Raw genomic sequence first — 15,504 nt, forward strand, 5'->3', positions numbered from 1 at the left:
GGACTTCTGATGTCAGTGGGTTTATTTTCTGACTAGCAGTCAGACACTAATCAGGAACAATTTCTTTTACCCATACATGAGTTTATGCACGATACAAATTGCTATGTTATTGATACTTCTAGTGCAGAATTCATCCTAAGGCACAGTCAGGGAGAACATATGACTGAGTTTTTCCAGTGCCCTTTTAAAGCTTCCATCTGGTCTCTGAATCACGCTTGCTGTGTTCTAGCCATGTATTTTAGACCTCTGTATTCATTATAGGTAATATTAATGCACAATTCTTTGAAGTATAATTCTGTGGGGAGTAGATCATTGTGGTCTCAGTATCTGCATGTTACATTTCCAAATGCATGAGCATTTATGTATATCTAAACCCTGGGTCTTTCCTGCTGCTCAGTCTCTTAAATTTAACAACCTCAATTACTGTTTTGATGAACCTTTCTTCAGTGTTTATTCTTAATAGCTTGCAGTGTAGTCTTTTACTGTCACTTTACTTAAGATATCATTGACAGATGGGATAGAGACAAATTTTTATTTGTATTCTTCCTTCTCATGCTACTTCCTGTGTTTGTTATATTTAATCTTTTTTAGTAAGGATCCTTCTTAGCATCTAATTTGTTCTGAAAAGGGATACCAGTGTAAACACTAAGAATGAGGTGTTGCTGAAGACATAGCATCAGGCAAATATGAATGTAGTTACCAAACAGCATGTAAAGGGAGGAGATGACTCGATTAGCTTGTAAAATGTAAATCATTACCTTACCAAATTGACTTGTGGATCTAAGGGTTGAACCATATATCATATTCCATATATCATGTACTGAGTGATTAATAAAACATGCTAGTTTATAGTGTTCCTTGAAGTAAAGTAGGCGAAGGGTAAAGGGCTGGTGGGATGAACTCTAAACTTGACATTAAATTGAGAATGTTCAACAGTTTTTTTCATTAACCTTTATGGATGAGGAAACTTAGCTATTTTTATTTCTTCTACGCCTTCATCATTTAAGAATCCAATGACAGTTTTTTACCTTTAAGTGAGTGAATGGTCATGTGTGAGTATTAAGGCAACATTTGTGACATTAGGCCGTCTTTAAGGAAACTGTACAAACAGATTTCATAGCCTATTTAAACTGAATAGAGCCTGGCAAAGCAAACTTCATTTCCATATTAAAAGTATCATGTTGTATACTTAATAACACAGTAGTTCCAATTTGATGTGATTTCTTGTAGACTATTAAAATCAGTAAACTCTCAGTCTTGCTTTCTTTGTAATCAAGTGTTCTTGTTCTAGCAGACAAATCAAGACCACCGTCATCCAGCCCTTCCAGTATTGTTCGCCGGACTTCCTCACTGGACACACTTGCTGCTCCTTACCTTGCTGGACAGTGGCCTCGGGATAATCACGGACAAGCTGCTCCATGTATGAGAGACAAAGCCACACAGGTAGGACAGATCGTTGTCTTTGGGGTACTTAAATGTGAAGATGGGATTTAAATGTAAGAAGAAGGTTTTCCCCTGAAAATATTCACTTCAGCTTTCTTGCTCACAAGTTGCTTTCAAATTGCGGGGATCCTTTGCTACTGTGTATGTGAATTATTTAATTTCTCCTTCTGTGGATGCAGTCTGGCAGTAGGATTGTCTAACTTGTACAGTTAAAGAAAGAGGCAAACATATCAGATTTTAAATCCCTGTTGCTGGAACGTGGTTTCAACAACAGGTCACTAATTCCAAAGAACATAAGTGAAATACAGTTGGAAGAGGATCTGACAGCATGTGGCACATACTTGTGCTTGAATCAGCCATGCTAGTTTGGGTAACAGTAACAAGAATGTGGCTTCGTAGGTTTCAGTGTTCTGTCTAAGGACAGTGTTTTGTGAAAAGGACCACCATTCAAAGAGCAGACTGGTAGAGAGCAAAGGTGCTTTGTAGGAGAATATGTCTGTGGGGATAAGGTGGACATGGGAAGTGATGAAGAAAGGACAGCCTAGGATCAAGTTTTTTGTGCAGGAAAATGAATTGGAAAATAGTTAGAAGATGGGGTGAAAGAGGTAAGCAAACTGAAGTAAGAGGAGGAGGATGAAGGAAGGTATGTGATATACAGGGAATGGCTGCTCATGCTTAGCTATTAAAAGGCATCATTAAAGGGCAAAACTAAACTTGTATGGGTGTCTTAGCAATTTATTTTCTTTTTTTATTTCTTAGGATAATACTTTTTTCAAAATATTTATATTTCTGTTCTGCTGCCAAAGTATTTGCTGTGTTCAGTAGATCTCCTTCATTTTAGTCTCAATATGATCTGTGTCATGGCTGGGCTTTTATAATCCCTGTATTTGCCAGATATCATCATTTTTGGCTTGCATTTTTCTTTTGTCATGTTCTTCCTATTTTGACACATCTAACTGCTGTGGTAGTGGGACTTTCATATATAAGGGGAAATATATTTGAAAAGGTTAATAGGAAGACTATAAAGGGCATTGTGTGTTTCTGCAGAATGAGTACACTTAGTGGTGATTTATGGTAGTGTATTTCTGAGACAAGTAGAATCATCTGTTTGCACTTCCTAATTTGAAATTTCTCAGACCAGTAGAAAATTTAGGGATATAGACATATATCTATAAGCCTAAACCTTTTGTTCATATGACAGTGATGAGATACTATTGCTTTTAATCTTCTGGTGTGCCTGAGAGTAACCACTCAAGCTAAGGACAAGTTTAAAATGTGATTTACAATAGTTAGTTTCCCAAGATAATATAGGCTCTCCATTTATACCATTCAGCTTTTTCTGAAGATGTCGTATTTGAGTGAAGTTCCACTTGTAAGATCTTCTGGTTCCAGTGTGCAACTTCAGATTTCACAAGGTCTGACATGAAATGCATGTGTTCAGATTTCGAGAGTTTAGAGAACATGAATTGGATCTGTGAAGATATAGAAGGTTTTCAAGTCGAGTAAATAAGGCATTTTGGTTCTGTGGAGTTATGGCATAGGGAGTGGAGTTGTTCAGGAAGCAGAGTGGGAAGAGATAGCAATTAGTGGCACACTTCAGCTTGCAGGCCCCTCTGGAGATGCCCTGGGGTCAGGGCTGAGAACTGTGGAAGAGATCCCAGGTCATGCAGTGACTGGGTATCAGGCTCTTTCATTTTGTGAAACGTGTCCATAGAACTAGACTGAATTATGCACTTGAAGAATGATTGTTGGATGATAAGTGTATTATTGGTTGTCTTGGGGTCTGGCTAGAATTCCTACTGGCCCATATTGTTTTAAGTGCTCCTAAAACAGGTGTTGGTAATCTTGTGTCTTTTTTCATTTGAATTAAACCTGTTTGGCTTACAAACTTTGGCTTTCTCTTTGTCATTCTAGAATGGGGAAGGATGTTTTGAATGGTACCAACAGATAAGCAGTAGTACATTAAGAACCTAGAGAAATAAAAATCCCACTTTGCCTACTGGTTATCTGATCTGTATTTCTTGATAATAAGTATTATAAACAAAGTATGGAGAATAAATAGGAGGGGACTTGCTAAAATAGTACCACATTTCTGTTTTGATGTACAGGTTTCCTGTAATTTAGTGTCTTATACTCACTCCCACTCTGAAAATGTCTCCAACTATTTGTGTTGAGGATGAGCATCAAAGCAACCTTTAATGCTGTGAAATGAATCAGATATTAATTTATTTAATAAGTCTTGAATCTTGAGTCAAAGTCTAGAATATAAATTAAAGGCAAAGACTGATTAGAGTGTTAATTAGACTCCTGTAGGAAAGTGTAATGGTTGTGCTAAGTTGGAAAGCAAGAATTAGTGGCTAAAGCTTACTGTTCCATGAGCTTGAGGATGGGATGAGACTCCTGACTGATGTTTGAGAATTGACTAAACAAAGGTTGATACTTTGGTTGGGAATGGGGGTTATCAATTATTCTATTTTATGACGAAGATCAGTGAGGGCTTTTCTGGAAAAACAGATTGTAATGGATTCTGATTTTGCTATGAAATAGCAATTTCAAAGCAACCCTACTAGCTTCATTATTCAGATTTGTCCTAGTTAGTTTTTGATTTGGAATGATGAAGATTAAAAACTACTGATAGTGGAGCTTTCACTTAGATGAAACTTACATCTGTAACTGAAGCTGGTGGGGTTGCAACCTATATATTTGGAGTTACAGCTCCATGTTCCCTGCAAAACAGGGATTGATACCACAGAGGACACGTGAGTTTCTGTGATCTGAGTGCAGATGGGGTAAGTAAAGGTCAGCTTGTGGTTTCTGCAGGCTGTTAGTCTCACATGTAAGAACAACTACTGCACGCTGTGAAGACTTTAAGGCAATCAAAGTTCCTCTCCGTAGGAGAATGTGCGATATCAGTGGCTCCTAAAAATGAGGTTAACTAGGACACCACTGTATGATAAGAACTGTGACAGTTGTGGCAACATTGAATTTCAAGGAATTTGCTGTCTCTTTGAGTGTGTGAGCTTCTTCCAGATACTCTTCCCCTTGCTTCATTAGCTATATTTCTTGTGACTGCATGGAGGTTCCTGAGAGATTTTACTCTCCATCTTCTTAGAGCCTTCACAGTTCACTGCCTTGGAAGACATTTCTGGACGTGATAAGGTGGAAATACAAACTGTCCAGAAAGCTTTCAGTGTTATCACATATTATGCCTGTGCATTTCTTGTCTTAAATACAGTTTGTCTTAATAATACTTTGAGTTTCTCAGAAGTCTTTCACCACAGTATGTTTGCAAGTTTTTTTTATTAAACACTGATAACTAAACTGGTTTAGTATTATCTGTGTTGCTTTCTGCTTGGCCTGAGACAACTGTGAACGTAGAGCCCTTTGAGGCATTAATAAATTAATTCCCTGCTTTGCAATAGCTCTAGTGGTGCTCATATGCCTTGCCTTCCTTTCTCTCATTCTTGTGAGCAAGACCATGATTTTGAAGCTGTGCTGGTGCCAGCTTTCACAACGTTTACACCAAGCTACCCTTGCTAGTGTGTCAGAAATAACAAGGTCAGCATCTGTGCAGGAAATAAAGTATACCATCTCCCCCCAGTTCAGAACTGTCATACTGGTTCTTCACAACTCTGTAGCAGCTTGTGGTACATCTGGCTGTGAATACTGCCTTATGCTCAAGAATGAAGGAAAACTAGCACATTCCTATATTAGAGTAAGTCTGAAAGTTGTTGGTTTTATTTATATAGTTTCACTCCACTTTTTCATAATTCACCTGTGAGAAAGGTTTCTAGCTGATGACTGCTGTTCACTTTCAGTTATGAATCTAGCAAATCTTAAATGTTCTTTCCTAATGTGTCTCAAAATATTCTGCCAGAAAGTAGCAATTATCTTTTTTAATTAATCCTGTAATCTTCTTGCTACAGACAGAAAGTGCCTGGGCTGAAGAGTATTTAGAAAAGAAGAGAAGCTCACACAAACGTTCATCATCATGGGGCAGCAATGAACAACTCAAGGAGGTCAGAAATGCCATTACTTGAGATACCTTTGGATTAAATTTTTTCCTGGTATGCACTGATACTATGATTTTTCAGGAAGGCAATATTTAATATAACAATGCAGGTCTACTAAAAATTTTAATCTGAATGTTTGGTAAAGAAAGTGTTTAATGGAGGTACCATTCTTCATCAAAGGAGAAAATACAGCAGTGACCAAACTATTTTCAAACTTCATGTATTTCAAGTTCTTTCATTAAATCTCCAGAGGTGCCCTCTGGGCTTCAGTTGAGTTGGTAACTAACATATTAGGTGTGCAAGATCTTGGCTCTGATTTAGTGCTGGCAGTAATCATGAACATTGTGGTAGTAAAGGATTTTAACTAAGTGATGGAACATATTGATGACACTGTGTGTGTACCTGAATACACCTGCTGAAATCTAATTTTTCCTTTGTTAGATTGCAAAATTGCGTCAGCAACTGCAGAGGAGCAAACACAGCAGTCGGCACCACCGCGATAAGGAGAGACAGTCTCCATTTCATGGTAACCATGCAGCCATTAACCACAGTCAGGTAAGGCTGCTTTTTGGCACTATTGGGGAGCTAATACTGATTTTAACTCCTTTCAAGGTTGTGATTTGCCTTAAAGGGAACTTAGAAATACCACGGACTGCTCGATGTGTTGTAGTTATAGGTGAATTCTATGAAATGGGTCTCGTTCTTTTGACTTCCTTGAGTGAATGGAGTTCCAGATCTTTTTGTTACTTGGGTGAGCTGGCTTTGAACTCCCACATTCAAGTAATTTCAGGTAGTTAAAACCTTCCTTAAAGCAAGATTTTGAAGATGCATTCTGAAGGCTCCACAAAAACCACAGATCATCTTTTTCATTACGTGCTGCTGTAACAATTACGGCTTTGCATGTAGAATATGGCATGGAGCAAACTGCTGGTAAAACTGTACACACAAATAAAATGTGGCTTTCTAGAGCACATTTTGTGTCTTGACAAACACTTGTCTAATACTGTGATGAGCTTTAGAGGCCTTACCTGATAAAAGGCTCTTCAATGGAATTATTCATTCGAGTGTTTATACACTTCATGACTTCGTTCAACCTGTGTAAGATTTTATTTCTTTTTCCTGTCATTTACTGTGCCTTGAGACCTGGAAGTAGTAATCACTTCAAAAACTACAGTGGTTAGGCCACCGTATGTTCTGTGTGCAGTTTCAGTTTTATCTCAAGACTTTTAATCGGGTCAGGTTGACAGAGGTGTTAATATTTTTAGCTCAATTGATAACAGGCATAAAAAAATACAGGCTTTTAGACACACATGTCCTTTTTCAAGTGTGTTTTGCTTGAGTAACTTTAAGAAAACGGATAAGAAATTTTGGACATTTTTTTCAGAAGAAAACCTCTTTCCTCTCCCTACTGATAGCTTATGAATGTATATTTGATACACACAATTTTTTTAACAGTTGTGAAAAGAACAAGACAAAAAAGAACTACATTGTAAGCCAATGTAGTTGAAACTATGAAACTGTCAGTGTTGTGAATTGAGAAAGTACTTCATCTGTGAAGCTTCTCTGAAAATCTAATTATATTTCCACTTACTCCTGAAATGCTGTTAGCATTGTTCTAATAAATGTCATAATTTGACACCGGTTAATAAAAACTGTTTCATTTCTGTCATTCCATCCTTCTGGAATTAATTTAGGCCACAGAGAGTTGTTGTGGCATCAGCATGTGCCCTACTCTACAGGTACTTAGCCACTCTGATAAAGGATGAAATAAGAAACAGAAGGGAGAACCATTCATTTAGTCCTAAGCAGCCAGATTCTTCCTCAGATAAAAGTCAGGTGTCTGAGTGAATCTGTTTGTCTTTCAAAACTGGAAACAAGAAAATGGAACAGTGTTTTGAATTTCTTCTACTCTGTTCTTCTTAACATCTACTTTGTATAAAAAGTCATTGGCATCCTATGTCTCAGACCTGAACTTCTAAGCCCTGCTGTAGGTCACTTAATTAGGAGTCATGAATTTTCAGGATTCAAGTGCCTTTTGAAATCAGTTTGTTCCTGGTGTGAATTCTGTCCTATTAGAAGTATTTAGGATTTTTTTTTTAATTACATTTTTTGACATAACAATTTAGGAATTGTTTCTTCAAACTCCTTAAATCTTGAGACAGAAACTCCTCCTCTTCTGTATAGTAGAAGAGATTGGATTTGAAATAGGCTGCATAGTACAGATCCCCACATCTTGGTGTGTCTTACTGCAGTATGGGTGCAGTTATAGAGTGCTGCTGATGGTGGTGACTGCTATAGCTCAAGTCAGAACAGTCCAAAATGATGAACAAAGAAAGACAAATAAATGGCCCAATCCCTTTCTACGGGTTTTTGAAAAAGTTTATGAAAATCAACATGCAGAATGTGTCATAAGCTGTTGGTTAGTAAAAGGGTAGATCAACATACTTGATGCAGGTGTTCTATCCAAATTTGTAGAACTTGAGGGCATTTGAGGTGTTTCAACCAAAAGATGCACTGAGGGAATTTTGGTGTAGGTTCTTTAGCACCTGGAGAATCTCATGCAGTCTGTCAGGTTTTCTTGGCATTCTACAAACCTATGGGTTTCTGAATGCTAAGCTGTTGTCACTTTAGGGTAGATAATCTTAGTGGGTTTTAATTTTCAAAGTGAACAGTGATGCTGTTACTCTGAAAAATACCCCGTCCGCAAATTACCTACCTTTTTTTTTTGCGTCATATTTTTTTTATTATTCTACTTCTTGTGTGGATGCCTTTGCATTCTGCCAAATTTTAGAGTATGTGAATAAAATATTGCACAATGGATAATTAGTTTTTGGGCTTGTGAAACAAACTATAAAATATAAACTGAGGCAAAGCAGCTTGTCCAGGATTGTGTTACAAAACAAAACATTGTTTTTCTTGGTAAATTTCGTGCCTGCTGGTGTTGAACTACTTGCAAAGGGGGCAAGTTACAGAAGGGCTCAAAAAGAGTAAGTAAAGAGTCTAGATTAATGGCATTTAGTGCCTGTTTTCTAAGTCAGAGTGAGAATTGTAACTGTAGGCATCGAGGGCAAAGTTCTCAGATTTTCTCATTCCTCTTTTGGGAACCACTAAACTAGAATTTCTGGCAGCAGCTCAGTTCCTTCAGGATATGTGGGAAGGATCTGTGTGTGGAAACTAGCATTTAGGGATGAGAATACTTAGAATTTTTTTTTTTTTTACATTCCTAGCTTGAAGGAAACTTGTGTTTGTTGACTCTAAAGAGTCATACAAAGATTTCTGAGCTCAAAGAGTTGGATGCCTGACAAGGTGAAAAAAAATGTTAGGAAATTGCCTCAGTAGTTCCTTCACAGAGACTGAGTAAATACTGTTTAACGTTTGGAAAATGGCATACTCTTCTATTAAAATTAAAATAGGAAATTTCAGTGAATTTTTATCCTTTTTTTTCCCTTACTAATAAAAACTTGAACTTTACCAGAATTCTTGAATTTTACTAAAATTGTTACTGGGTCTTGCCAACTTAAGCCTCTGATTGTTTAGTTGTGCTTCTTTCTAATACAGTTTTTGTGTGAGGAAAAAAAATCCACACAACCTCTGTAGAATAAGCTAGTTAGCTGTTCCTGTCCCTCTACTCAGAATCAGGAAATAGTTGATGAGGACTTTAATCAAGCCTGATCTGCTGACTACATTTATTTGTAGAGCAATTGAATGTTTTTTGTTTGTGTGGTTTTTACATTATGCCAGAAACGTTCCATTCTGCCTCTCCTAGCAGGACGAGGGGTTTGCAGAAAGGTCGTAGCCTTCTCAGGTGATCTCAAGATGCTTCTGAGAACACTTAAAATTAATTGTGTGATATTAAATCTGTAAACAGGAGTCAAACTACCAGGATCTTCCTTATTCTCAATGTTGGTATAATGGAGAAACTAGAATTGAGGCTAGAACTGAAGCCAGATGAAAGAATAAATGGATTAGTTCTCCCAAAATAATCTTTTTTTCCTCAGTGCACTTGACTGATGTTACATTGCTTTTTGACACTATGAATCATCAAGCCCCCCTCTTCCTTTCACTTTCCTGAGAAGTGTGTGTCCTTAATGTCTTACCAATTGATTGATCCTAAACAACCAGTAATATCGAGACCAACTGCATGCAGTTTGCAGTGTTTGAGATTTGCTTTTTTTGTGTGTGTGTCACTCACCTTATAGAGTTTTTAGAGTGGAATTACCATGATCCGTTCAGCCTTGAGAAGGTTTGATGTTAATATCTAAAGGCATCAAAAAGACCTTGCATTCTGTTTACAGTTTTGTTGCTTGTTGAAAAATTGGAAGAGCTTGGAGCATTTTTCCTGAAATGCCTGTGAACAATTTAGATTGGTCATGGTCCATATTTCATATGTCACAAGTTTATGCCATACCTGTAAGTTCCAGGACTCTTAACTGTCCTGCAGCAAAACTCCCTGAGCGTGTGTTATGATGTGAGCGCTGTCATTATTATCCTGTGTTTGCACCTTGCCTCACTGTGTCTGGTCACAAATGTGCAGGTGGGCAGTCCAAGATCAGTAGTCTATTCCTGCATGTCAGGGCCCAGCTCAATGCAGTCCTCTGTGAAGGCAGTGTTTCCAATAACAAGTTTCTTGTTTTGAGGCTGATTGTTCCACCCATGTCACAATACCTCCTTCCCTTCCCACCCTCTGGCACTCCGGGCTAGCAAATCATCCTCACTCATGTACAGAATGTTATTTTTCTTGGAAGTGAAACATGCTGTATTGAACTTCATTGAACTCTAATGGAGCAACTGGTGCCTTTCTGTTTAGAATTGTGCTACTGTTTGAAGGGCTCAAAGAATTTTTGTGGTGGGCAATCATATTTAAAAGATGGAGAATTCACATATTTTGCTAATGGTGGTTGAAATCTCAAAGCATACTTGCCTTCTACTTTTTCACAGTTCAGTTTGTCCTAAGAATGTGTGTATTGAATAACTGGGTGCATAAACAGTTTTTAGTGTCTAAACTGGTGCTGATATACCTGTATTATAACTGAATATTGACCTGTATTAGTTTACTGGATTGCTGATCCAAGGCCTTGCTTGGAACAGAATTAGCAGGGTTGTTTTCTCAGCCTTTTTTGTGCTCTTCTCCTGTGGTTTTGGTTTTATCTTCTTCATCTTCAGGCAAGACATTTGAAAGTCTTTACGAGTTCAACTATTATGAGAGTGTTTAGTTTTTGTTGACAAACAGAGTGACAGGCATTTCCTGAACAGAAACTTTTGTGCTTGCTTGTGCAAGTCTTCTGAGTTGAACTAAATGTTTGCAGGAAGTATTCCATTATCTGTAGTACAGCCCTGCTTAAGGAGGGCAGAATGTTCTCATATTCTGGTAGTGTGATTTTTTTTTTTTCTTTTTAACAGGAGGGAGGATGCTAATGGAGAAATTGGAAAACTGAGAAGTTGTGGTGTATCAAAAGGGGTTTGGGGAAACTTCAGTAACATGTTTGCTGAGAAGGGAGTTTTCATGCATACTTTGAAACACTGGATTTTTTAAAATGGTGATCTTCAACTATGTATCAACACTTGGGTTTAGGATTTTATTCTTTCTGTAGAAGTCTTTTATTCTTTCTGTAGAAGTCTTCCGAAGTTGTTTTGTCGACCTTTTATTCTGGCTTAATATAGTAATATGTTTTTCTTAATTTCTAGTGTAGTGCAATCTTGCACTTGTGAAATAATTTTCCTTCTGCACGTGTTCTGGCTACAGAATTCCATTAAAATATAATTTTAATGAAGTTACAAGTGGTAAATGTAATAGTGAACAATGTAATTTTATGGTATAACTCACTTCAGCATAAATGTGAAAGTATTGTAAAGGCTTCAAAATTACTTGCATTTAAATGTTTACTTTACAAGTGAAAATTTAACAGTAATGTCAAGCTGGAGACAGACCATATTGAGGAAAATTTTGAGACTAGATTATGTAGCTTTTCCTGCTATAAATTGGAACAATTTTAAACAAAATCCAGGATGTCTGTCTTCATTTAAGGCATCCATTTTAACACAGTCGCTATGGCTTCAAGTAAGTCTGATACCAAGGTGTAGATGTGCTCTGTTTCAAGGGTCACTTCTGAGTAGAAACAAGTGTAGATTTATTTACAAAACATTTTCATTGTCTCTGGTTCTTCAGGCTCCCATTCCCAAGAGTGCTCTCGTTCCTGTGATACCTATTGCCAAATCAACAGGATCACGATTCCGAAACAGTGTAGAAGGACTGAATCAGGAGATTGAGATAATAATTAAGGAGACGGGAGACAAGGAGGAACAGCTTGTTGTATGTATTTGCCACCATGATTGCTCTGTATAATTATTTTGGTTTTGCTTTGAGATTTATAAGTCATGAGCTTTATTTTGCACAGTTCTTGAATTAAATTGGTCTGGAATTAATTTTACTTATATGTATTCTTTTTTTTAATAAGGTTAGTTGAAAAGTCTCTCGGAAAGCAAAAGGAAGCAAAGTGTTAAAGCCTGAATCTGAACCTTTTCCTCTTAATAAGAAATCTCAGTAAAACAGGGGAAAAGACAAAAAGTCTCTTTTGAGAGTTTTTGTTGTAATTCTTTTTTGCCCATGCTGAACTGTTCCCATCCCAATTGAAGCATAACTTGCTCATTTTTAACGTTAATTTTATTTTAATGATTTTTAGAGGTAAATTTAGTAATAAAGTATCAGAAATACAGACCATGAAAATGATTAAGGGTCTGAAACATTTTTCACATGAGGAGAGGCTGACAGAGCTGGAAGTTCAGCCTTGAAACGAGAAGGCTCAGAGGGATCTTATCAACATATATAAATATCTGATATGCAGGAATGAAGAGAGGGAGCTGGTCTCTTCTCAGTAGAGCCCATGACGGGGCAGTGGGCATAAATTAAAAACCATTAGATTTTTTTTTTTTTTTTTAATGTGTGTGGGTATGCAAAACTGGAGTAGGTTGCTCAGAGAACTTGTGGAATCACTGTCTGTGGAGATGCTCAAAACTTGACAGGACAGAGTCCTGGACAAACTGTTCTAGCTGACTCTGCTTGAGCAGAGATGTTGAACTAGATAGTCCCAAGAGGCCTCTTCCAACCTCAGCAGTTCTTTGATGATGTGAGATCTTGAACTGTTGTCCTTCGTTTCTGAACCTGACTTATTTTCTGTTGGAGTTGAGTGTAAAGAATTTTTCTTTCCACAAATGGCTTTATGAAACTGGAAAAAACCTCTCCCTGTTACTGGATTTAAAGATTTGCTGACCAGAGATGAGAGCAGCCATCTGATACCTTTCACTTTTAACAGCCTCAAGATATTCCAGATGGGCACCGTGCCCCACCTCCGGTGGTTCAGCGCAGCAGCAGCACCCGGAGCATCGATACCCAAACGCCTGGGGGGGCAGACAAGGGCAGTAACAACAGCAGCCGCTCCCAGTCAGTGTCTCCAACCTCCTTCCTTACCATCTGCAACGAAAGCAGTGAGGAAAGTCCATGTTCTGCAGATGATCTTCTTGGTGATTCCAGAGATAAAGGTACTGTGTAACTTTAAAAGTTCGACAATGCTGAACTGTGATTTGTTAAACTGTAAAAGAGAGGATTTGTTGTGTTTTTCTTTGTAAGTGATGTGTTTTTTCCGAGTTGCACCAAATACTGTGTGCACCCATGTTAATTGGAGCTGGATGGATGTGACTGAGGAATATGCTTCCCAAACAAGTTGTAGTTTTTTAAATAATAGGTTCTTCGAGTATATTAAGCAAGTTAAAGAAGTAAGAGTGTACAGTAACAGGTGGAACAACACCTGTCAGGTATTTGCTTCTCAGGGTTTGGGGTTTTTTTTATGATCTTGGACAAAGTGGGCAACCTTGCAGCATTTCATGCATGTACCTATAAAAGTTTAACTGTTTAGTCTTATTCTAAAATGTAAATTATTCTTTTTATCTGAAATCTTCTGAGATACAGTAGGAAAATTTTATAATTCAACATAAACCTCTTCTGTTTTTTAAGGAACATGGCTTCTGCCCTTTTCTTTTGGGTAGGTGGTGATGATACAGAACCACAGATTTGGGTTTGCAGTTACAAATTGAAAATATCCAGGAATGATCAGAGATGGCAGAGGAGCCTGAAAATGTTATGTGGAGAAATAGAAAGGAGGAAAGGGATTGAGATAAGAAAGCATATTTGCAAATGAAGGCTTGAAGGCAAATGAAAATGTTTCTTAATTTTGTAAAATTGGTAATGGAGTGGCTTAAATTTGGGGAGCATGTAAAGACAGCTCTTGTGATTTTTTTTATAGTGTGACCCATTTAAGTAATCAGAAACTCTGTTCCTGCAGAGAATGGGAATAATTCTCCTTTGCCAAAATATGCTACCTCACCAAAACCCAACAACAGCTACATGTTCAAGCGTGAACCTCCTGAGGGCTGCGAAAAGGTGAAAGTCTTTGAGGAAAACTTGTAAGTTGATCTTTGCTACATAAGAAATAACATCTAACAATCAGAGTTAATTATTTCTTTATTGATTTTGTGTCAGATCAAAGTTATTGGTCCAGTTGCTAAAACAATGATAGTCTCTTGTTCTGTGTGACTATATAGTGGCATATATATGTATGTATTTTACTGCTGCAACTTTGTGCTAAAATCTTGAGAGACTCCTTTTAAAAACCATAACTCGAGGACTGTCTCTTACCTGGCAGACAGGGGGAGAGGAACTCAACTAATCAGCTAGAGAGAGATGTACTAATAATCTGTACTGCAGGTGCATCAGCTAATATATGTCACGGCTTGACAGGCACATCCAGTAACCTAGACTCTGAAGACCATATTCTTTTCATCTAAATCAAGGCAGTTGTGAAACTTTTGGTAACAGAGGAGTGAATTTTACCCTGAATATTTGATGCTTTGGTCATTCTGAAAAAAAAATCAACTTTTATTCTTTGGGAGTATTCTGGGGGTTACGTTTTATTACTATTTTCAGAGGAGTTTTTGTACTCTCATGTCATTTGCATGTAAGAACCTATAGTTAAAAATTTCATTTTGTCACACAAGGAGTATGGCTTGGCAATAATTCTCTTATGTCTATAATATCTCAAGAATGCCATCTAGTACAAGTGTGAACTTTAAAAAACCCTTGAATTTGCCTGATCTCTGCAAATGGATTTTGAGAGGTCTCTACGGCCTCTCCCATAGCAATGTGGGAAGGGTTACAGTAACTTAAGTTACCTGTCTCCATTTTAGAGTGTGTAAGCTTTGTTGCCAACAGATTAGATAGCATTCACTTGTTTCAGGAACATAATCTATTGTGGTTTAACTTGCATTGACGTTTCTTTCCAACTTTTCCAAGCTCTGCTGTAGAGGGAAGTGGGCTTCTACAGCTTTTAAAACACGCTTTTACCTGGCTGTTTACCTGCAGTTCTTAGACACTGCAGTCTCATGAAAAAAATCTTTTCACATCTGTTACTTGTATTCCATGTGTACCTGGAGTACATGAGTGTAGCTATTTACAACTCAACTTTTATCTAACATAATTTCTATTTGAAAATCCTGTATAGGATTTTCATTTGGAACAAAAAAGTATAAGTGGGGTTGAATTTTCTGGACCCTTGGGAGAATCAGCCAACATGGAAATGTGCCCTATTTCATGAACAGACTCTGCTCTGACAAGTAATTATCTCTTACAAGAGTATACTGGAGGCTGGTTTGGCCTAGTGTAACAAAGAAGTGCATGAGGCTGTCTAACAAACACATGGAAGGGAGGGGGAGGTTATAGGCCAAAGGACAATACTGGCAACAAGAAAAAAATAGTATAAATTCCTGATGGCTGTTTTCCAGCAGTAAAGAGATGTTTTAAAGCAAACTCCATAGTTCTGTCTTAAAGTAGAATTTGGGTAGCTCAAGTAGATTTACATTGCAGGGTTAGAAATGAACACAGTAGGCACTCCTGTGCTATCCATGATTGCCCTTCCAGCTCTGTTTTTCATAAAGCATGTCTGATTTTTTTTTTTTTTTTTTTTTTTTTTTTTTTTTTTTTTTTTTTTTTTTTTTTTTT

At 37.4% G+C, this 15,504-nt stretch overlaps 1 protein-coding gene across 1 annotated transcript in view; it reads left to right on the forward strand.

Annotated features, from left to right (window-relative positions):
• Nucleotides 1-15,504, forward strand: part of FAM117B (family with sequence similarity 117 member B) — a 31,066-nt gene that overhangs the window by 8,607 nt on the left and 6,955 nt on the right. The window contains exons 2-7 of the mRNA XM_027880143.1: nucleotides 1,292-1,443; nucleotides 5,370-5,462; nucleotides 5,898-6,011; nucleotides 11,623-11,766; nucleotides 12,767-12,992; nucleotides 13,793-13,913. Of these exons, the coding sequence (XP_027735944.1) occupies nucleotides 1,292-1,443; nucleotides 5,370-5,462; nucleotides 5,898-6,011; nucleotides 11,623-11,766; nucleotides 12,767-12,992; nucleotides 13,793-13,913 (850 nt within the window). The remainder of the gene's footprint in view (nucleotides 1-1,291; nucleotides 1,444-5,369; nucleotides 5,463-5,897; nucleotides 6,012-11,622; nucleotides 11,767-12,766; nucleotides 12,993-13,792; nucleotides 13,914-15,504) is intronic.

Source organism: Empidonax traillii, unplaced genomic scaffold, assembly GCF_003031625.1.
Source record: "Empidonax traillii isolate 1590-97213 ecotype Southwest subspecies unplaced genomic scaffold, ASM303162v1 scaffold65:size4453928, whole genome shotgun sequence".
NCBI lineage: Eukaryota > Metazoa > Chordata > Aves > Passeriformes > Tyrannidae > Empidonax > Empidonax traillii.